The sequence below is a fragment of the Callionymus lyra genome, chromosome 1, assembly GCF_982586985.1.
Source record: "Callionymus lyra chromosome 1, fCalLyr1.hap1.1, whole genome shotgun sequence".
Lineage (NCBI taxonomy): Eukaryota > Metazoa > Chordata > Actinopteri > Syngnathiformes > Callionymidae > Callionymus > Callionymus lyra.
The window spans coordinates 19,833,086-19,858,198 of NC_141818.1; the positions used below are offsets into that span (position 1 = coordinate 19,833,086).

At 37.4% G+C, this 25,113-nt stretch overlaps 1 protein-coding gene across 1 annotated transcript in view; it reads left to right on the forward strand.

The window, feature by feature from the left end:
• htr7c (5-hydroxytryptamine (serotonin) receptor 7c) overlaps window positions 1-24,146 on the forward strand; it is a 33,521-nt gene extending 9,375 nt beyond the window's left edge. Inside the window, exon 2 of the mRNA XM_087796538.1 lies at window positions 22,536-24,146. Coding sequence (XP_087652664.1) covers window positions 22,536-23,274 — 739 coding nt within the window. The 3' untranslated portion in view covers window positions 23,275-24,146. The remainder of the gene's footprint in view (window positions 1-22,535) is intronic.
• Window positions 24,147-25,113: the final 967 nt, after the last annotated feature.

Here is a 25,113-nt window from a genome sequence, read left to right on the forward strand (position 1 = left end):
AATGGGCTTCACTCGGTGGGGATGTGAGACCGAACACGTAAACACACAAAACATACTGGGAATGCACATTTAGAACCATGTGACACCTTCCTTAAGTTTCTATAGCTCTCAGTATGAGTTACTGTGAACTTTTATTGTTTCAGTAAGCATTTAGGAAGTTTGATGCAATTAAAAAGCTAGCAGCGGAGACTGAAGTGTTATTTTTGTGACTTGGAAAAATAGCACTTCCTAAATGAAGTATTTCCTTGTGAGAAATGCATGTAATGCATTTTTGGTGCACAGGGTATCACAATTTGAGTCTTTCATTTTCTGCAATTTGACACAAATTTCTGGTTAACACCAACACTTAAATTTGCACTGGTATTTTTTGTGCACTTAAAGATATAATAATATAATTTGATAATGGAATAATAATATAGTACATTTTAAAGCTATGGAAGAGCTTTGTTGGTCTTATCCATGCAGTCTCTTGAATTTGAACTGTTGCTTGTCTCACATTCATGGCTTCTGCATCTACTGTAAACACCAGTTTCTTTGTTGACATACAGATGGTAACACTTAAGAACAGGGAACACGATTGAACCATTAATAAACAAATGACAAATGTATTAACCATTAATAATCAGTAATGTCAGTGTTGTTTACAGTAACATCTTGGCTACTATTCACAAGTAGAATATAGTCATGCTGAACAATAATTCATTACTGGTAATATTCAGCTGATACACATATAAATACACATATAAATAAGTAGTTTATCACTGGTTATATAGCCGTCCATCAATCCATCTTCCGCTTAATCCCTAATGTTGCAGTGGCTAACTAAGAAAGTAAATACCCATCAAATATCCTTCCAAATAAACAAACACCATTGTTCTCCATTAGTAACAAAGGTGCTCATCAACTATGATAATGTCTGACACGTTGTTATCCATAAATCATCTTCCGCTCATGCAAGGTCCAGTTGTGGTGGCAGCATTGTAAGCAAGTACACAGTTTTTTACCGAAGGCTTTGAGGGGGGACAAATACAGGATGTCATTTCACCATCCTGCCTTGCCTGAGCACAAGGGCCTCCTCTCAAGCAGAACCATTCTCCTAGAGAAGTTGATTCTCGGTCTCGCTGCTTTGCACTCAACTGCAAAATGAAACTCTGGGAAGTCTTGCAAGAGGAGAACAACTCCCACTGGAAATGGGCCAGATTTTAACAGGTAACGCGGCCACACTCTGGCATAGAAACCTAGTTATAAAAGATCAACTTATCTACTTCTTAGGAAAATTACTACTTTTTGAAAGGCTATAAAAAAAGACTTTAGATCATGCATACCGCCTCCAAAGAGTGAGTTAGAATTTATAGAATAGAATTCAATGTATAGCATAGTATGAGGTTGAGAATACAAGTTGATAACACATTGATTATATTGACTCACAGCAAAACAAATATAGATGATGTCCAGGAGTGAATTGTTGTAAGCTTTATTATGTGAACTCATCAGGTGCTGGATCACAGATTTAGTGACCAGGAAACCCTGGATTTTCTAATATAAGTGGTTCAATCTCTCTGACCTTCAGTCTGCGGTGAAGGTCAAAGCCTTCATTGCTCTCCTGAGTGATGCCACTGAGTCTGTTGCTGTGTGGGGAGAGATTCTGGAAAAAAGAATTTCCTTCATTGACCTTGCTTCGTAATTCATTGCTCCACTAGGCATGATGCAGAGGTCAATGTTTGACTTGGCCTTGCACGCAGAGTGATGAACTCGTCAAAGGAAATGGTGAATGGGTGTTGCGCTCTGTGTCCAAGCAAAAAGATACTTTTTCCTTTTGATCCTGCTCTGCTATGTTTCCTCCTCAAAACCAAAAGTCAAGTCCAGTGAATAAATGTCTTTGGTTTGCAACCCTTGGGTTTTGGTGAATTTGTAAAAAAGGGATGATGGATTGAGGTGATTTTCAAACGTTATTTATGCACTACAGAAAAGATAAACAACAACGTACCTGAAGGTGACAGCAATATTTTGGGGACCAAACATAACATTGTTTTATCAGATTTAGTTGCTTCAAGGTGTAAACTTCAGAATAGTTTAGATTATGTATATTCATAGTGTCAAAATTGACTTATAACTTACCATTTTGTTTTCCTTAAAAATCTTCTACTGGGTTGATGTCATTTTTTCCATTAGAAGGTACTCTCTGCCCTATAAGCTATTGAAACTTCACATCATTTTTAAAAATGAGCACTCAAATGTAAAGTAAGCCTACTATAAAGGGCAACTAACGTGTTAATTGAAGTGTATCTTAAATAGATGTTGTACCTCTAGTGTACTCATCACTATTTGTCTGTTTGTACAAATCTCTCCTTTCATTTAAATCAGGGGTCTCCAAACCGGTCCTCAAAGGGCCGGGGTGGTGCAGGTTTTTGTTCCAACCAATAAAGAGCCCCCCCCTTAACCCAATCAGGAGTCTTCAGAGTGTAATCAGTTGATTGACAGTCTGGTGTTGCTTGTTTAAGCTGAAACCTCATTGGTTAAACTGTACATGCTTGATCGGTTGGAACAAAAACCTGCACCACCCCGGCCCTTTGAGGACCGGTTTGGAGACCCCTGAAATAATTACATTAGAAAATGTGCTTAAGCCCCGCCCACTGAAAACACTGTTTTCCTGGAGATAAATTCTTGTTTACCATAACCACACCCACTCTGCTGTGATTGGCCGAACATCAAGTTTGTTCACAGCATCGTCATCAATCCTGGAAGTCTCCACCTCAATGGGCTTTCACATTATTTGCCCTATAAGCTAGTAAAAAATGTTCTTTTGATATATCGCATTAGATATTCCAAAAGACAGTTCGCTACTTCTACCTTAACCTGTCATATCCTTAGACCTCACTTGCTGTCCTTTTATCTTATATATCCATATTCAACATTCTTATCATGTCCACTGTCTCTCCTCTCGAAATATTGAAACCATCTGGCTCTTTTCCCGTGTGATTCTGTCTCCAAACTTCTCCATAAAAGCTTTGTGACCTCCAGATGTATATTTTCGACAGATACCATTAACTTTGACATGTTCGAATCCTTTAAAGTATTAGTGGTTTAAAGATACCAACATTTCACTCCACGTTTGTATACTAATTGGTTTTATTTTCAACAAGTTTGCCTAGTGCAGTGGTGTTACCTCATTCACTTTGGGAGTGTCCACGTGTCCACCCAACTCAAAAAGACGGTGGTTCCATTCATAATAACATTTTAAAATTTCCATAATAGCCAAAGTACCGAGAGAATGTGTGGAGCTTGTAGGAAGATCGATCGGACAAGAGCCTTTCTCTCATTTTGGACTCAAATGTATACGTGGTCTGGAGGGTAGGGGCAAAGTGGTTGAGCGCTGTTCAAGCCAAAAAAGTTCTATGCATATCGTTCATAATGATTGATATAACGCATAAATGTGTTTGTCTGATGGCAACAGACTCCGAAAACCTCGGGACACCAAGAGGGGAAGTTTTACACGCTTTTGTTTTAGTAGCCACTAAAAACTTAAAAGCTGACTGACCTCTGGGATTAACCACCCAAGCGGTTATTCAAGCTGTGAAATAACAAAAAGACTTGGTCAATTTACCAAATCGCCCTTGAGCTGGACAAACAATGCTAACAGACTATTAAACGGGTCATTGGACTGCAGGCAGTCAAACTCACTCTCACCTGCACCTGCATGTTTTTACGACAGGACAGTTATTCGGGTGATTTTAAAGGACACATACATTCATTTGTTTGTAGCTGATACATTATTTAGGTTTATTTGGAATATTTTGTGAAATAAAAAAAGTTTCCGCTGTGATAATATTATTTAGCATAAAAACAAGAAAATGTCTAATACCTCACTATTTTTTTATTCTAAAACCTTTGCTATTTCATTCAAATTGTTCTATCTAGTCGCAACAAAGGGTTCATCAGCTGCCAGCAAATTCTGTTTTCACTATGATGTGATGTGCTTTGCCATTAGACAGTCTGAATCACCTAAATGATCCTTCTAATAAAGACAAATGACGTTAAATATGTTCCCATGATTCAAATTCCTCTCATCAGTCATAGTTGTTTGTGTTAGAGTGAGCTGTCCTCTGATAGGAACATGGATTCCACCTCCATATCTGATGCTGCCACGTACATCGTCTGTTGCTAAATCGAATTACATTCCGTCTTAATTTCACGAGCCATCCTGTTCATGCTTATCGATGCTGCTGGTTGTTGTTTTAAGTGTGATTTTTTTCGGACTCTGAGAGGCATGGATGTCATGGAAACCTGCTAAACTTACTAAACCCATTCATTATTTCTTTAAGCTACCATAAAACTTAATTTAGTCTTTATATTTACCACATTGTCTTCCTAATAACAAAAACATGAAATGAAAACAAAAATGAAAAAGAAAATGAAAAGTTGACTTGCTTATTTCTTCACACGAGCAAATATGAACTTACTTCATTCCGTGTTATGCAGCTCTCCACAAGATACCGTCACTGCAGTACAAAGGGAATGACTCATTCCACTTTGAGGTGAACATTTCGCTCTTTTTTCTCTAAACTATATCAAATTTTAATTTGATTTGCTCTTCTACCTCTTTTGGGCATACATAATTACTTGGGCAAGAAACAGTCCTGGACAGGAAGTCTGTGATATTTCAATTCTTTGAAAGTAAAAGGTCAGTGAAAGTGTAGGGACAGGAGGAAAATAGCTTCCTAAATTCACTTCTGATGTTCCTTTTTTCTGTCATTTACTGTTTGTGAAGCCACCAAATTGCTACTTTTTATTAGAGAGCGCAGCTGTATTTACTCTGCTTGGGCTGGAATGTGAAATAGAAGGAAGTGAGCATCCTGCAGTATCCGTGGCAACACCTTTTCCCTTTTTTTGTTTCAAAGGTCAGAAGCAAAATGGTCAGAACTGGAGGATATGATTCTTCAAGGCTGGAACCCTGTTTAGTTTTCAAGGTGTCCTTTGAGAAAGAGTGTGACATGACTTAGAGGTAGGTGATGAGCATGAAGGGGCAATTTTGCAGACTCACACCATCAGGCCTGGGGAGACATCTCAACAATTCACTAACAATTACCTACTGTTCGGATGTTTTTGTCACTTTAAAACTAGAATACTAACCTCCCTTGTTCCTGCCTCCTCCTATCAGGATTTTTTTTCTTTTTCTGGATCATTATGCTTGAACATATTGATGTATAACGACCTACTGACAACCTATTACAGCCCAAAAGTCAGGAATGTCAGCAAAAGATTTCTGCAGCAGCTACAAAATGTAAATTTAAAGCATGCTTGAATTTTCATAAGGAAGCAGTTTGAAAGCAGATGAAGTCTCTAGTTTCATTCATTTTCATCACGGTTACAGGGGGTTATCCTAGCTGCTTAGGGCAAGAGGTGGGGTTGTGGTACTCAATGTGTTTAGACTTTGAGAGGAAACTGGAGTGCCGGTGGTTATTAACACAGGCATAAGGAAAACACACAAGGTACATTTTTTACCTAAAACTCCACCAGACGAAAGCTCGAGTCTCAAGAGGTTCATTAAAAAAACAAAAAGAGTAGCATTGGATTTTCTGCAGGCTTTTTGATGACTCACATTAAAACTTACGCTTGAACCAAAGTCATCCATATTTAGAATGGACTCACTATCACTTTTCTATCAAAACATTTTTTGTTTTGTTTTCCAGTTTCAACTGAGGACGATCAGTTCATTTTGATGTAAACTTCTGTCAGACGTAACGAGAACAAAAATAACACTGTTGAGGACGGAACAATACAAGGATATCCGCTTCTTCATGACATATTAAGCCAAAAAAAGTGGTTGCTTTTGTCACAGAATTACAAAACTGCACCTGTTTTCTCTCTACCCTGTACACGTCATCTTTTCAACACCGTCCATGAGTCATGAAATACAGAAAGACCTGAATCGGACCTTTAAGCTTTTTGTAAAATTACCAAATGGGTTTGATTCCGCATCAGGAGCAGATAAAAGAAATAATAGCTTGTTGTGTATGTTTCAGTTACCTTGAAATGTTGCTACACATTTAAAAAAGAAGAGGAGTCTAATAATTCTAAGAGAAGTTGGATAAATACTGAAAAACAAAACAATTTAAAATGACAGAAATGCTCATTTAAGCCATTTTTTGTATTCATTTTTTAACCGATGTAATGTAATAAGTAGGTCAAGATATCTCAAGAGCTCATGAATAGTTTCCAATGAGGATTGAATTAATGAATCGATTGTGACTCATGTTGGCACTGCAATTATTAGGAACTCACTGTGCTAGGAACCAGAAAACTGAACACTTTAATGATATTTTTCCCACGTGACATAGCTTAAACTAAACTATTTTGATGAAGAAAATCCGACTCGGGACAACTAACAAACACCAAAAATATGTATCTAAAGAATGGGAAACAATGTCCTATTTTTTCCCATTAACTCATTATATGGTGCTCTAAGTTTAAGAAATGTAATGAAATGTAATGTTAAGTTTCAATAGAGAAGCTAGACGAACATCTAGTGGCCTATAAAAAGATTCTCTTTCATGAAGCTGTTTTTGTAGTTAAATATTCTTGTGTGTTGCACTTCATGGCCACCGTACATGTGTTTGATCCACGTGTGTATCCACGTTATTGTATTTGCAAAGATAGGTGGTAGATCTGACTTGTAGGAACAGAATCCACAAGTAGAACAAGGACCTTCGGTATTTTTAAAATTAGATTTAAGCGAAGAAATAGGGCAATAAGAAGTAAAATGCGGCATGAATCACAGTTTTAGTTAAAATGACCTGGTATAAGAAAAATAATAATGATTTAAACACTAATTTAATTTACACTATGCTTTTTTTCTGCAATAATATGTTAAATTATGTCACATTTTCATTTTGAAAGGCTTTTACATACAGTAAAATGGCAATGGCGAAACAAAAATGAAACGAAAATTTACAACATTGCAGTTACACTATTCAAACATCAGGGGGAGAAACGTGTTTGAGGATTCTTCTGCTGAGGACATCAGAGTATTTCTGTACATCACACTATAGCAGTGGCACAGCAGGTTGCTGCGTGAACTAACTTGTTCAACCGACTTGATCCTGAGCCATTGTGAGAACCTGGTACAGAACAGACACCACCAGCATCAAATAGTAACGCATGTGAGTTGTGCAAGAACTTGGGAATGTTCATTTAAAAGAAAGATCAAGCCTTTCTTCATTTATCTCATCACTATGACAAGCCTAAGAATCAAAGACGATGCGACAGGATGCGAAAGACGGTAGAAAGTGGAAACACGTTAAGATCGTAAAGATGATTGAATACCTCGTCTCTTAATGTCTCCTTTGACAGCTAGAGACTCCACAAGCTGCTGTGAACACCAGACAGTTATCAGCTGCATGATCAAAAGCATCTTAAGGGAAAACATGTTACAAGTGAAAATAAAGTGCTTCGAGCGACGAAACAGTCCTTTTGACAGAAACATTTTCTTATCAGTAAATGATGAAGAGCAGCAGGAGAATCAGATGAGTAACTCAGGCTTTTAACATTAAAGCCAAGTCAAGTCAAGGTCTTCTCTTCTCACATTTTCACACCTACTTACCACGTGCAATTTATGATGAAATGAAATTGTATTCGAGCAGAAAGTTACTTACATTATGAGATTGAAATAACACTTAAATTACAGGTCACAATACACCTTTAGAGAGAGTTTGTGGGTGGATGCGCTCACATCAATAATACCCAGGATGATCAACTATCCGTTTAAAGTATTTTGGATTCTGCTTTTTGCTTCTACCCTCCTCATACTGTGGCAATACAACACTGTCTATGTATGATAAACAATCAGCCCTGGAAGAGGCTGAGAAAGAGTACCTTTAAAAAGCTTTGGAGAAACGGAGTCTGTGGGGTCTATTATTGGTATGAAGAAGTGGATCCAGTACAGTGAGATGAAAGCAGATGATGTGTTGGGCGGTCTACAGGGACAGAGAGTCTGAGGAGTCAGCTGAAAGGAGAAGCGAACTGTGTTTAATAATGACTGAGATGGGATTCACCAACACTTCTTTTTTCCCCTAACCCAAACTGGACACACTTTTGCTTTGAGAATTGCCACAAACAGACTGTCAGGGGTAATGGAGAGGCATGTGTCCCACAGATCATCTTGATTTAATTTAAAGAGACCACTATTTAATAGGGGAACTGCTACTCAACTTCCTAATTGAATGCTTCATACAAACTATAGGACACTTTCCTCTGCTTCAAGCATGTTTCTGACCGAATAAAAAGTTAGTTCTCTATCATTTGTTTTTGGCATTTTTCAGTTTGGCAGTGACATAACAGTTTCCCTTGGCACATTGGTTAATCAGTTTTTAAACCATCCCAACAGATGGACAGTGTAACTTTCTGCCAAAATGTCAACTCCCCAGGTACAGGACAACACAAAGTGGCATTTAAGACAATATATTCTTTAACACACGTGGCTTAAAAATATTTTCCCACCTTGGCATAAATCCCTAGAGCAGACAAATGTATCTTAACCAACACATCGAATGGACAAGAGGCTCACCATTTGAGACAAAAACCTGAAACGGACACTGAAACAAGTATTCTGCAATACTAATGACCTAAAATTCATATCTGAGAATTAGGACTATATTCCTCTGAAACAAAGTGTAATTGGGTGGTATATTTAAGCCAAGGTTGATATAGCACTTTTATCAACTATCTAAGTAAGAAAGTATACCATTGATTTGAAGGATTAGATTCAAAAGACCAAATAAATGAATGTGATGTGTGGTTTCAATCGAATACATTTTCAAAGATGACATTAAATAAGGTTGCGATACGGACCAGACACAAAATACGCACAGGTCGCGTTTAAGGACAGAAATTACATCTCCCAGATTAGATCGTTCTTAAGGAAGAACGAAGGTTCTTAAGAAGGTGTCGGCTAAGAAGGGGTGCTAAGATACAGGTGTTTCCCAGGTGCGTTCCTTGCCTATGGTCAAGCCAATACACTATGATGAAGCCCTTAGCAAGAGCTGTCCACTGCTGTGGTGCTGAAAACCATATCAATCGATGTCAGGAAAAACGATTACTCACCTCTTCATGAGCACATAAGTCACACACGGCGCATGCAGACTTTTGCGACGTCTTTATATAGAGCAGCAGGTGAACGCGCCCTGATTTCAATTACGTTTTTGCTGGTGTTTTTTTTTTTATTATAGTCTAGATCATTTAGTCTAATTATTGAATTGTTTTCCTCACCAGCCATCGTGTATCTTTTAAGTGTGTCGGCCAATCAGAGCCCTGGATGGCGGTGGCGGGACCTTTGTATGTTGTCTCTCAAGTGAACTGTTGCATTGTATAATTTGCTTCTACAGGTAAATCTGTGACAAACTACAACTGTCTTTCTGTCTTAATACAGACATACAGAATACACACAAGTATTATATAGTACTATATAATCATATATTTATCATTTACATTTTTTTAGAGAATATACATTTCCATAAAGCAGCTTGATCAATAAGCGTGGCTAAGAAGGCTGTAAAGAGTGGGTCAGCTCCATCTTACATTTCCTTGAAAGATCTTCTTAAGCTGAGAGCGACTCTGGAAAAACATCCTTCTTTAACAGTGTTCTAAAGAGTGCTCCAAAGAAGATCGTAGTAATCGCTTTTTAATTCTTCTCAAATCTGGGAAACACAGCCATTTAGAGTGTTTTTAGGCCGACACATATCTTTGGCCAACTTATTATATAAATAAATTGTACCTTGAGATCGTACTTTTGCAATTTGCCTGCAGAGCTAGACGGTTTTACACAGTTGGGCCTCCACCACACCATGTCCCCCCTTTGCCAGGATCCTGTAAGAGATTTTATATCAGCAGTCACCGCCATCATCCCAGCACTTGTCCAGGACAATCTGTTGCTGTTTGTCGAGCCAGACTTCTTCAGATAGATTATAGACTTCCTGTGAGGCAGGAAGCAGCACGACAAGCTGGGGAAACATTCCTACGAATCTCAGCTCTTATATACACCGACTTCACTCACTGTCCAAGAACTGCACCTCTGGTCAAGTCTTTTTAGTGGATGCACACTTGTTTGGACTTACCAAAGATGGTGATGAGTCATTTTTTTGTGGCGGGCGAAACCTAAGACGTGCCACATCAAGTCTGGAGCACACACCCTCATTGACTTCTAAAGAAGGACCCCCCCATCCCCTTCTCTGCTGGAGATGATGCCACAAGTTTTTTTGTAATAGCCAGAATATAAAAGTCAACAAAACATGACACACTTAATTATATACCTCCATATACCTCCATGGTGCTCGTCTGTAATGTCCATCTTGTATTAATGCGTCAACAGTAGGAAGGAAACTAGTCTAAGACCATTGAGCTGCAGTCGCTACACTAAAATTTTATGATAGTTCACCCAAAATTCAAACTCCACTCATTTTCTACTCACCCTAATGTCGACTAAGGGTTGGGATTATTTTACACACAGAATAACACAAGTAGAAAGTTGTGTGATTGTGACTCACATACAATTCAGTTACAATTCAATACTAATCACACTATAAAAAGTGTTTGACAATTCATAGCATCGCCAAAGAGCTGATTTCATTTTGTGAAAACAGCATCTTATCAAATCAACAAAACTGGCAAAAGAAGGTTGTTTTTTTTATAGAGCCTTTAACCAGATTCCCCTGGGTTTCCTGACCACTAAGCAACAGATGATGGTAACGCTCCAGTTTTCCTTGACACTGTAGCTACATCATCTGGAAAGTCAAAAACTATTTTGAATGAGCAGGAATATATTTTGTGAATCAAGTCAGATTTATGTTAACTTATTTTTAATTTTTGTAAGATATTTTCATTTCACTACAAGGATTGTTCCGTTGTTTTATTATGTTTTTAGAGTCAAATATTCGCCACAGGACTGAGAGCCACGTTTTAGCTTGTGTAGCAGCTCTGCAGCTGTGGTAACAAGATAGAACAGTCAGCAGTGACAGAGAATAGCAGCAGCAGCAGTTTAAACATTTCAAACCCTGGGGTGATTTAATTTGTGTCTTTTCTTAGAGCTTTTGTCTTGTGAGCAGCTTACACTGAGTTAATAGTTGCAGGTCCACTCAACAACTCAATGAAGTGACAGACAGGTAACACAACATCATCCCTCCATGGAGGATTTCATTGTTACATGTAGCTCAGAGCAGACCTCGTCCATCTGCAGCTGGGCACTTGACATTGACACTGTTGCTAATTTGGTCCTCGATGGTGACATATTCAAGTGTGTTAATTGTTCCGTACACAATGATGTTTTCGGTTTGTTAAACATAAATTGCATTAAGATTTCAGTCACAATGTGAGAATTTGGTTTCCCCATTGAGCTGGTTAGATATATGCTTTATGAAGAAATGTTAATACTAGTCCTTCGGAAAGTAGGAGGTAAATAATCCACATAAGAACAGCATCATAAATCTTATAAAATGCTCTTTTCTTCTCTTTTTAACACCCAGCTACAAATGCCAGAAACATTAATAGTGAGTTGGGAATTGAATAGTAATATTGATGGTTACGGTTTATTATGATGAAGTAGGATCATATATTACATAGCCATTATACTGCCTCATCAGTCAGTATGAAATATACTGTATACTTACCAGACCACTGTTTACAGCTGCTTATGTATATGCATTTTCTTGGAAAATTTTGCAACATATTTAAAAATCTAAAGAAAGTGGGTTCAAAAACATCTATCATTTAAAGATGCCACATATACTACATTAACCTTTATGGAGAAATTAATTTTTTATCGTCTTCCCAGCCAATGCAGTAAGTCCCGTATCATGACGATGCTTTAAGGTTATTACTTTATAAAGCTACCCCGTCTGAATTCTCAGCAAACGAGAGGTTACGAGAGTGAAGCCCATTGAGACGTTTTAATTATTAGTCTTTATTCCTCCAGCCAGCTGTAATCACGCCCTGCTTTGTTTATACAATGAGTCCATTGGAGATGGAGACTTACAGGATTGATATTTCGCTGTTTGACCAATTGCAGCAGAGTGGGTGTTGTTATAGTAACCTAATGAATGAACCTAATTGTAATATAAATATCCAATAATATCTTCCCTCACCAGCCACCGTCTAATAAAAATATGTAATATAAATAAATATTTAAACTAGAAAAGAGTTCTGTACAAACAGACACATACTGAGTCCAATAGAGGTCCAAGATCTATTTAAGAGACACTCAACTCAACACATTAGTTGTCGTTTAAACTATATGTCTATAAAACTGTGGCTTAATGAAGCCAGATACATTTTTTTCAGAGCCCACTAGACTCTTTAGTATGAATGTATTTTTAAAACCATCTTTAATTCATTAATTTTATTTAGAGCCCAGTTGGTGAAGTTACAATTGAATAGCTGTTCAACACAACATATTATAGAGCAGAGAGTGCCATCTAGTGGACTTTGAAAAAAAGCATACTGCTTCATGAAGCTTCATCGACACAATCAACTCAGTTCTCTTACAATGTGGTGTCTATGAATATCTGTACCAAGTGGTTATTTTTACAGCCTGGCTAAACAAGTTTGGAATCCATTTTTTTTTGTATATTTTACAAATAGTGTGATTCAGAATTACATTTTTTACATACACACAGAAAATAAGTGCGAAAAATCAAGAACAAAGTGCTGTTCTTTTTACGGTACAAAGCATGTGGTGAGGTTCATGGCTGGGGACTTCACTGAGTCAGATTTACAATTGAAGAGAGAAAGATAAAAGAGCATCTTATCTCACTGTTCATTGAACATCATAGTAAATGCTTTCTATCCCATCAGTTTTCCTCTTTCAATTACACCAACTTAACCATATAGACAGAACACAGTACCTATAGTAAGGTTAAAGGTAATGCAATTATATTTCAAACTTATATTCCTTCATTAAAGTGGACATCACAATATCACAATGATAAGAAAAAATAATAGTTTTTTGGGAGAAAACAGCCAATTATTATTATGAGCATGAAAATGTCATCCTGTTAAATTGCAATTTTGATTTTAATAGAAAAAGCCCCCCAAAATCTTTCAGATCTGTTTCCAGTTCAGTTGAAAAGTAAATCGACTATGTCTCATATTTCTACTGCCGAAAAAAATAAATTTTTTTACAATGCATATTGTTTTTGTTTTATTGCCTAAATCTATCAATAATCAGTATAAATACATCAGTACAGTATTAGACCCATGTATAAGGATTGCATTTTCGCAAGCAAGGAGCACAATTTGCTTGGCATTGTGGCTACCGTTGCTTTGAACAATTATTCTATTGAATCTAAACATCATTTAAAAACTTCACATACTGAGCTTAAACATTAGCTTCATAGACCTATGATTAAAGAAAGCAATCCTCCAAATATAGTTCAAAGTGTCTGGAGTGTCTCTTTTTAGAAGTAAAATCCATTGATGGATAACCAGTCATTATTTTATCACTTAACTGCAATTGATAACCAAACATGAACATTTAGTTGTCATCCAAACAACAAACTCATTCATTAATTGAAACCTGAGGTGCTTTGTTATCATGTTGTTTTTATTCATGGAGTGTTAGTTTCCTGTCTATTTTTGGATGTCGCCGTTCCTCTGATCTCAGGAAATTGTATGCTAATTTGTCAGTGCTGCCATGCTGCTCTAGCAGGGGCGGATATGTTTACTGTTGTAGAGGAAATCTATTTATCTCTGCACCGCTAATAGCGGAAGATTATCTTCATTGCCTTAGGAGTCATTAAAGTGAAGTTTACAGCTTGACTGTGGGCAGCTGGTCTTCTCCTGCAAAGCTACGAAATGTTCAGCATCAACAATTTGAATTACAGCTGACTTCTTGACCTATTTAATAGAGGAGGGCCGTTGAGCACGTCCCCACAGTGTTCATCGAAATTATTAAAGACTCATTTTCAATTAGTGTTTCTTGATGAGAGGGGAGGTGGAGGGAGTCATTATCGTTTTCATCAAAGAGGAGTCATTTAAATCTGGGTAAATTTCCATTCAGCTTTTCTTGTCGGAAGGACAAGTCATTCAGGAAGAGGTTGTAACACAGCGTCAACGGACCAAACACACTTTATGGAAAGTGGATAGACCTTAATGGACCTCAGAGTGAGAATAGCTAGGAGTAACGTTCACAACCTGTCATCTATATTAAGACATGTATGCACAACTGCAGACCACTTCTGAACCACACTTTCAATGACATAATTTCATTATGTCTTACGCCAATAGAAAAAGTCCACTAACCTACTACATTTCTTTCATCTCAAGTGACAACATCCAATTAGAAAAAGTGAAGCCAATGTGGAAGTGCATAAGCCGCAGTTCATCAAGTGTCCACTTGAGGCTGGAAAGATCATGTAACAGAGGCACAAAAACAGACTTTTACGGTATTTAAATAATTTGGATAGTTTGGTTAAAAAACTACTTTCTATGTTTCTACGTCACACACCTTGGTGAACAGTGGTGATTTTTTACCTAACATTTTCTGTTAGGTACATGTTAGGTTATATATATGATTAATATATTCTGATTAATGTGACACGTGACTTGCATATTAAGGGTTGACTTGACTGATTTTTTATTTACCATTGTAGTTTTAACTAAATGGCCGCAGTTTCATCAGCCACTCACATTTTAGTCAACCAGAAATATGCCTCTTGACTGTAGTTTCCATTAACCAAAAGACTTTTACCAAGATGGTCAAAACTTCAGATTAGCTTCAAAACTATGGTTCATTCACAGATGAGTTACATATGCCACATCCATACTATATCCACAGGTGTCAAACTGGTCCAGAAAACGGCCGAGACGGTGCAGGTTTTGGATCCAACCAGTCAAGCACATATGGTTGAACCAATCAGGCGACTGAAGACAGTAATGAATTAATTGTCAGTCAGGTGTTGCTTGTTTAAGCCGACACCTGATTCGTTAACTCATGTGTGATTGACTGGAACAATAACCTGCATCCTCTTGGCCCTTTTCCGGACCAGTTTAACACCTCTGCAGTATGCAGTCTTCAGTTTTTATCTATACAGATTGACACCTTTCTTATCATCTCATATGTTGTTGATTGCAATGAGCTCATTGGGACAGTAGGTGGCAGTAGTGTTTTGGAAGCTTTCCATTCCAAAGAGCATGCTAGGCAAAGAGCAATGAATCTTCAAATGTTTCTTGGATCCAGATGGTCATATGGAAATCTCCAAAAATGTAATCATCTGCTCTTTTTCATTCGGAGCGTTAGCATTCTAAGAGAACACATTTATTGGAACATTACTGAGCTGTGTATTTGTTTTGTCCCGTCTACAACACTCTCTGGTCTTTAACATCAGGATGCAATAAGAAACAACGGATGGAGCTTTCATTTGTGGTGTTTAAATGTCATATTTTTTTTCCTGACTAATCCGGCTGAGAGAAAATGTAATCTTGTATTTGCATAATGTTTTCAGAAAACTTGAAGGGGAAACATTGCCGGTGTTGCTAATAAATCTACACACATTTGTGTGAGACAAGTCTTAGATGAAGGTTAAAAATAAAATATAAAGCTTATACTTTAGCTGTATGTCAGATAACTGCTTGGGAATATGTAGGTTTTTAAATCTAAATCTTAATTCTGCATTTACACGCACATTGTTTTATTAGAAAACCTCAAATATACCTTTTCTGCAGGCCTATGATTGTAAATATAACTTCCTTAAACATTTCTCATATATTCTACAATGGAAGGTTCCCATGGTAAACACAATCATTTGACTTCTGTACCACCCTGCTCTGCACTTCGCTGATCTACATGTACTATTCTGCCATCCAAACTGACCGCTGCTCCTTAAATATTTTACTCGAAAACATAAAAGCTTCGATGGGCCTGTACTCTGGCCACTTTGGCTCACCAGGGCAAGACGGAGCCGAAAGCTACAAAAAATAGTTTACTGCTGACTTCTGGCTGGTAGTTTTAGCGGGATCCTCCATTAGTTTGACTGCTGTCTGGGACTCGATGATCCCTGGTGACTGCTGGAGCTCTGGATGAATCCCAAATCCTCCGGATGCTTTAAAAATAAATATTCTCATTACTTACAACACTATTTATTTATGGATGAGGTAATCTGTGAAAGTCACTTAAAAAGTGACTCCACTTTTCTCTGAAGTGGAACATGTCAGTCATTTTCCTCAACAGGGTTTTCATAAAATATTTCTACAAGATGTTAAAAATATTCAGCATTTTAATCAGTTTTTCTGAATTGAATATTTGCGGGCACAGTTTAAATATGTTTGTAGGGAAGTTAATGACTCATGAGACAGAAATCAATAGAGAGAAGATAAAATGAAAGACTATTAAAAAAGTTCTGGGTAACTATTTATACAGAGAGAAATGCCACAAAAGGCATTTTGAGGTTTTCTGGGGACTTTGGGTGGAAGTAGACCCACTAAACACTATTGATAACATAAATATTTGGGTCTGAAACTGCTGTGATGCTAACTGAAGTGGCTAGAAAAAATAAGTCTCACTTCCTGATAAAATAACTCAGAAATTAAACCTCAATAAATTAACAATTTCAAAAATGAACTATTCTGTTGTTAGTGACTAATGTAGTTTCGACAACGATGAATTAGGCTGACTGATTATAGTGAGAAGAAAATTAAATCATGGCAAACTAGATATAGTAAGACAAAATCATTGCTCTCAGAGAATAAAGAGAGCTTTTTTGGGAAGCTAAATGCTAGGAAAACACACTTGTCTTAGCAAATTTTAACCCTACTCTCAATAACAAGAAGCCTTTCAAAAACAACAACTTCTCTGTGCAGATTGCCATGTTTTATATTGTACTCTTCAGTTTGTGTCTGTTTAACTCTCTTTTCATTGAAATATTTACATTAGAAAATGTCCTTAAGCCCCGCCCACTGAAAACAGAGAGAGAATAAATCTTGTTTACCATAACCACACCCACTCTACTGTGTACTTTTGTCACCGTGTGTCATCAATCCATTACGTTTTCAAGGGGCTCCAAGGAACTTGTTGTATAAACAAAGCGGGGCATGATAACAGATGGATAGAGGAGTGAAGACCATTATTACGTCATAATGGACTCTTCTCTTGTAACCTCTCATTTGCCGAGATTTCAGACTAGTGAGAACTTTCTAAAGTAATAACTTCAAAACATCATCATGATGAGAGACTTCAATGTTTGAAACATGTGACTGAGTCAGGAGAGTTGGGTCTTAACATTAGTTGCCCTTTAGAGCTTTGACTTTTTAAATGTCGAGCAATAAACACAGTTGAAACACTTATTGTCGTGTTTGCCGCATCATCGCACATCGTAAAACTTTTACCGTGTTGCTGTTCAAACTGAGCCGCGGTGGAAGTTTGAACGAGCATTAAAACTTTAATTAGGTGTAAAAATGTGTGCAGACTCATCCAAGTTGGCATTTGTTTCTTTCAGTATGAACCTTTTACCAAATGAGCGTGATGTTGGTGGGGAGGCAGAGATGAGTCAACGAGGAAACCTGCCTCTCCTCTACCTCGGTACACAGACATAAATATCACCCCAAATAACCAGCACAGCCACCATCCTCATTACTGAATAATGAATTCACAGAGGAGAGTTGCATTACTGCATATCTATAATGTATTCATAACAATTCCCGCTGCGAGGAGTGTTCTCGTCCCAGGAACTATCTCATGTTTATTTTACAGTGCCGGTGTAGCTGGACTCCAAAACTCTGTCATGTTTAAGTACTTCATAATAAAGAGCTGTTAGCTGCTCGCAGGGTTTGTCACAGGAATATTGGATTTGAATTATTACTCAGAGGTTTAACACGGTGCAGCACCTTTTAATCTTAAGATGTAGCTGTGAACTTGCTGCTTGCACCTTGAACTGTCTTTTTAATCTGAAGAGGAAGCAGCAGCTTAACTCAGCCACAGTTACATCAAATTCGGTGGCCAAACAAATGTAATATTTGTAAATTGTCTGTACCTGGCAACATTACAATACAGAAACACACGCAGATGACATACCTTAAGCTGTCCATGTAGATAACAAATTAGTTGTTATAGTTTGTTAGAACTCACCCATTTTTTGTAATAAAAGGAAACACAGAAAGGCCATTTTTTGCCACTGATTCATTTGAGATTTTCTTTTTCATTTATCGTCATTTCATTCAACATGAATTGAGTGAAATCAGTTTCTATCAACCAATATATTCATCCAAAGGTCCACCAATCCATAAATTCATTCATCCATCTATTAATTGACCTATCTATTGGTGAGCCATCTGTCCTTCAACAACAACTTGCACTTGCTTTTCTTTTACCTTTATATTCAATCAATCAATCAACCAGAAAAAGAATAATTCAACTTTCAGAATAAGAAATACCTTTTTGCAAGTCTTGTAAACACAACATTGAAATATGTTGTGGTGGCACTACAGGATAAATGAATGAAACAAGATAACACAAAAAATGAGCCATAGAGAAATAGAAACAAGCACCAAGGCAGCTATTTTGTGTCTCCTAAAAGATTATGTTGTAGAGAAACAAATTGTGTCAATTACCAAACAAACGATTCTATATATAGCTATCTTTTCTAACAAATCCACTGTTTTTTACATGTTTCTTCTTTAAAAAAAAAAGTATCTATACGTAGTAAGGTACAGTAATATTAAGGATAGGGTGACCTGTATGAGAAGAAAAACTATCAGTCAAGACACGACCAATAAGAAAGAATTAAAATGGCGCTCCAGCATTGCTTAGCAGTTCTTTAACAGAGAGAACCATAACTTGAGTCATGCATTCAATCCTATCCCAGTTACATCATGAGACAAGAGGACACCCTGGATGATCAACAATGCTTTACCCATAATATAATTTGTGTACAATTCTAAAGATTGTGTGGAAAGTACAAGCATATTCAACATATTGGAAATACTTGGACGCTAAGTATACATGTGTATCCATGCCACTGGACAGAGGGGTGTGATGGACCTGATGAAGGACAAAGTCGGAGTCAAGGGAGCCCAACGTGACCCTAAATTACTCCCCTTGTCCAGACATGACATTGGCAAATCTTTCAAATGTATTCAGAAAATGTTCAGAGCGTGCTTAAATCTAGGCATAACTGGTTGGGATTTATGGTGTCCCTCTTACTGCTGCAACTCCAGACACTTAAAGGCCACGTCCTCACAGGGACACCAGCATTTAACTTTTTAAGCTTTGTTTTTGGACACATAAACTCAACCTGGTTGTCGGAATAAGGGATGTTGGCATCACTTCACTCAAAGCTGACAATGAAATCAACCACAACAAACACCTCAATAATGACCCTTGAGAAAGATGGTCAATTACATTTGTTGTCATCTTTTATCATTTTACTAATTTTAAATACATTCTATTTCCAGCATTTAAAAGCATAGCTGAGCATTGGTTCAGTGTCAGATTGGTCGACTCTGGTAATTGGATGTTTTTCAGCAGCACTGTGCTTCAGCTACAATGTGTTTTCAGCTGTTAACAAGGGAGTCTGAGCAGGCGTGCTGGGCTGCAGCTGGCTGTGATTCTCCTTCAAAATCAGCGAGCTTGTGATAAATGGATCATGTGGACTGGTGCCAGCAGTTTTTAAACACGTCAGGGTTACACCTGGATCTGGGCCAATGGTAATTGAATTTAAGATGCCTAAGAATGATGACTCAAAATCAGAGCTGTCCGTTAGTTAAACATGGCTTGAGCCAGTGTGTAATTGGTTCTTGAAGGACACAGACTGTTGTCACACGTCCATAAAACACTTGAGATAATTGTTAAGTTATTGGAATAATGGATGGATTCATGAATGGAGGGATGGATGGATCTGTGGATGGGTGAATGGATTGATTCTCACTTTGACAGAGAAATGTAGCACAGGGCAGCAATAAGACTTCTTTGTGGTATTACTCAACGTTTTTATTATTATGTTTTAAGAGCTGACTTATGAAAAACATTTTCAAGTGATATACAGTGGTCCAGTTTATTGCAGGGTTATGTTCTGACAACCCCCCTGCAATGAACAAATTCCTATTCAAATAAATCTTGAGACCTCATAATCCCTCCTTGCAATCTTTATATCTCACAAAGTTCATACACTCTCATAAACCTAACAACATGGCATTTTCAATGATTACTCAGCCTGTAAAAATATAACAATTACATACATAAATAGAAGTAATAATATTTATTTTACATAGAAATAGTTAGAAGTAATTTACAGTTAGTTTTAAGTTACATATACACACAAATATATTTCTAAAAGTACATTTGAGAAATGTATAAGGAAGGGATATTTACAATCATAGGCCTGCAGAAAAGATATATTTGAGGTACTATAATAAACAAATGCAAAATCTGATTTTTAAAACCCACACATTCCCAAAGCTGTTAAAGGATTAGCGTCTGACGTACAGCTAAAAATCAAGTTTTAAGCTTTTAACCGTCATGTAAGGCATGTGCCACACAAGAACTGAAATGTGTGCGGGTGGCTTGATTTATCAAAATCTATTGTCTATTATTATTTTGGACAAACACAAAAATCCTCCACAGATGTCTGTATATCTAATAACAACAGAGGCAATATTTCCTCATCAGGTTCTATGAAAAAATTATTAAATACAATCCATTAAATGTTTTTATCATAATAGAGTGATAATAAACTGCAAGATTTTCTCAGCAGCTGTTATTTTCAAAATAATTTTCAATCATATAATCTCAGAATGCTTAAAAATTTTTTTCTACATTCTGCCGAATCAGCCATTTTGGACTGATTGATGCTGCAAGTTAAACTTAGTACAAGTACTTAATGATGTAAATGCTTCAGTATCTAGTCACTGCTCTGAGAATATAAACACTCGGACCTGATCTTTCAGGGAGCGGAAAGAACATTCATCCATTTACAGATGTTTTATCGTGGAGACAACAGCTGAAGTAGAGTGAAAGCAAACCCTCTGTTGCTCTATCAGGACCTTTTGGTTTAACGTTGCCTTCAAAGATCAATGCAGCACTTTACAGAGATCCTGTTTCTTATTTCTTAGAATAGCTGCTATTTATTACTTTTGAAGGAACTGAAGTCTGTGACACTTCACTTAATCTTTAATTCCCTGACACCTCCAGCTGCTATTTAAGAGCACAAAGCTGCCTTTTTGATTGATGGCTTTCTTTCCACCTTCTAAGCTCCTTCAATGCCTAAGGACTGCCGTTAATAGGCTTCCGGACCCCGGCCAAGTTGACGACCTCTCACTGAATGCAGGTTTTTAAATATCGGAACATGTATATGCAAACAAGATTGCTTCCCTGCTGATTATATAAAGAAATACTTCAATAACTGTGTGATCATTTTTAGCTCCCATTATAAAAAATAAATGTTATTCTGTCCAAACTGTGTCCTGTGTTCCACTTTTACAGAACATTTTGTACAACACAGTGTCTGCTTTCAACTAGGCTATTATGGACAACAATAGTTTCTCCGATATCGAGATCCAAAATCTGCACCTAAAGCTTCAAAGCAAGCATGCTATTTACTCATTTTCTCTTCAAATTAACCTTGGATAAGAAATATATTATCAACATATATATTACATATAACATATATAACATATAAACAATTTCCCGAAGGAGACCTCCTGAGGGATCAATAAAGTTCTACCTAACCTAACCTAACATTTCCTATCGTTATATTACAAACAGTTTGGTGATTGGGGATGTAAGCAGAACAGCTTGAGTAGATACAATTTTTTTTTGAAGGATGATGATGGTTTTTAAAATGCAAAAAATATTAGCTTTAGTTTATTTGCTTTTTTTAAAATTTTGTTTTGTGTCTGATATTAAGGCTTAAACACAATTTTTTTTTTCAGATCAGACTTAAAACCTATTCAATTTAACTGCATATGGATAATTTTATATTTGAGTTACTGTAATTAATTTTGTTGTTTTGTTTTTGTTTGATAATTATGACATTTTTATACCTGTGGAAAGGACACACACATGATTCTTAATACTTGTGATTAGCACACATATGTTTTGTACATTGTCTTTGTAATCAATCTATATCTGTAAAAAAAAAAATAGAAATCCCACTCTGCAAAGCAATGGTTTCGTATCACATTGATATTTTTCGGCCAAATTTCCTCTAATTTTATGAAGTATTTGCAGATCTATGTATCTATTGTGATCCCAGTTGTAGTTACTATGTATGAACCACTTGATGTCACTCTGGTCTATAATGTATTTTTAAATTATTGTTAATTATCTCTACTATTCTGTTGAGACCTTACACTTTTAAACTCCTGGCGCCACCTACTGAGTAATCAGCAGTTTAGTAGTAACTGAAAGTATCCATGGCGGTATTTTGTGAGTCTCTGGCTACAATTGGTTGCCTGTTATGCTACAAGTCAATTGATTGTCATATTTACACGACTGTAAGTTCGGACTTTACCATTTAAAAGTGTCATGACAAGATGTCCTCTTCTCTCTGTCCTTGCAGATATCTGGGGATCACCAGGCCTTTGACCTACCCAGCCCGGCAGAACGGTCAGCTAATGGCGAAGATGATCCTGGGAGTGTGGCTGGCATCGGCATCCATCACGCTTCCTCCTTTCTGCGGCTGGGCCAAAAACGTCCATACAGCCGGGGTGTGCCTCATTAGCCAGGACTTTGGCTACACCATCTACTCCACTGCTGTCGCCTTTTACATCCCCATGCTCGTCATGCTGGTCATGTATTATAAAATTTTCAAGGCGGCTCGGAAAAGCGGGGCCAAACATCGCTTTACAGACATTTCGCGGCGTGAGCGTCTTGAAACGGTGGCTAATGAGGCGCTGCGGATGCAGGGCTTGAAACCAGCCGGTGTGGCGGAAGAGTGCGCCGCCTTTTCCCGCCTGTTGACCCGTGAACGCAAGAACATCTCCATCTTTAAGCGGGAGCAGAAAGCGGCGACCACTCTCGGGGTGATTGTAGGGGTCTTCGCCGTGTGCTGGCTGCCGTTCTTCATCCTGTCCACAGCTCGGCCCTTTATCTGTGGGGTGGAGTGCAGCTGTGTCCCCATCTGGCTGGAGCGTGTGCTGTTGTGGTTGGGATATGCCAACTCTCTCATGAACCCGTTCATCTACGCCTTCTTCAACAGGGACCTTCGCTCCACGTATCGCGACCTACTTCGCTGTAGATATCGCAACATCAACAGGCGGCTGTCTGCTGTGGGTGTTCATGAGGCTCTTAAGCTTTAGACTCACTTTAGTCAGACCCTGGCTACCGAAGGAAGAGCGCCTCAGCCCCGAGGAAAAACAACTCAGAATAGCAGAATAGGAGTTGCTGCTGGTGACTCTCTGGCCTCGCTGCAAAGGCAAAACCGAGACAGCATGATCACTTAAGTGTGCGTGTACGTGTGTGCGGCTCAGCCGTGCTATTTTTGGAGGGTAAATCACAGAGTGTGCTTGATAGGATATTCAAGTTGACACCGCGCTTGTGTATGTGACACAATTCCATCTTGGCTCCCTGTTTTTGTCAAAGTGGCGGGAAAGAAAATGACAGGACAACACATTCAATCATCTTGGGGCGTTCAACAAAAAAAAGCACACTAGGTTTGTATATGAACAAATGTCACCTTTATTCCAATGAATCAGATTATTCTTTTTTTTAGATTTCTGGAAAACAGACATGCATTTTTGTGTTAAAGGTCAATGTTACTATCTTCAAATATCAGGGCGCAAAAAAATAATATTAAGACGAAAAACAAGGTAACATCCGTTTCTCTTGCAGATTTTATTTAATATTTATTTTCTTAAAAAAGGCGTGTATTATATCAAATAAATATTTAAACATTTCTCACACATCATGGAGTTATAAAGCATTAAGTGCACATTTGTCTAGTAAAACATTTTTGTGTTGCATTTTCCAACTCACAAGAACTCAAGACCCCATTTACGATGACGGTCGTATTTCAAACCAAGAAGTAGTGACACATGTTTTTCTACCTCGAACTCTGAGAACCGTGCTCGTGTTTCTCTGTGGAGAAGTCTTTGTATCATTTTGTAATTAACAGCAATTTTTCAAACGTGAGTCTATATTATGTGTGATTTCTCTGTATGGAACCACTTTGTCTTACCCCAGATCAGGAGCAAAAGATGTGGCAAAAGTCTATTTAGTTTGTAAATAAAGAAACACTTGGTTATCATGTCACTGTGGCCTGGTGATTTGACTGACGTCTGACACAAATGTAACATGTAACATGATAATTCTTCACCTAACATGTATCGCTCTTGCTCTGTCGGTCCTATTTTCTTTACCCGAGAGTTGGATAGATATTTATTTCATTCGGTCCAACTGAGAATCACTGGAGCTTCATGGAAGACAGCGACCGATTCAGAAGGTATAAGATACATGTCCAACAGAAGACAAGAGACCTACATTGGCAAATGGATGAAGACACAGCATACTGTGATTGAGAGGGCTTGCCCCTCAAGGTGACAGGTCAACACACTAAGCCTGTCAAGAATAATGTGTGAGATTTTTTTAATGCCTTTCAGCAAACCTTGTTTCAAGGAGATAGATAATAATAAATGAAAAAAAAGGAATAGTAGGTCATAGGTCATTCTACAAAACCAGTGCCTTTTTTAGGCAACAAAAACAATTAGAGTTTATAAGACAAATGTAATCTCGTTTTCCACTTTTCTACTTCAAAATAATTCATTGTCACCACGTGTAATTTGAAATAAAGCAGATACATTTTTGACCACCCAGAAATGCCACTCGAGACATAAAGCCTACATTTATTCTGTCACATAAATGTCCTCAACTTGATATAAGAAATGAAAGGTTTGTTTAACTGTAGATATATAGAATTTAGATAATGACATTCACAAAGTTGTGAGTGAACAAGCTTTTAAAATAATTAATTTAAATACATTTTAAACAACTAGTTGAAAACAATTTATTTATATGTTTTATTCAGTCCAACATTACAATTGGGGACGGTCAATGATTTTCGTTTATTCTTCAGTTTAGTCATGTTATTATTACTTCAACACAAGACTTTCTTGTGGTAAAATAATAAATAGATTTATGAA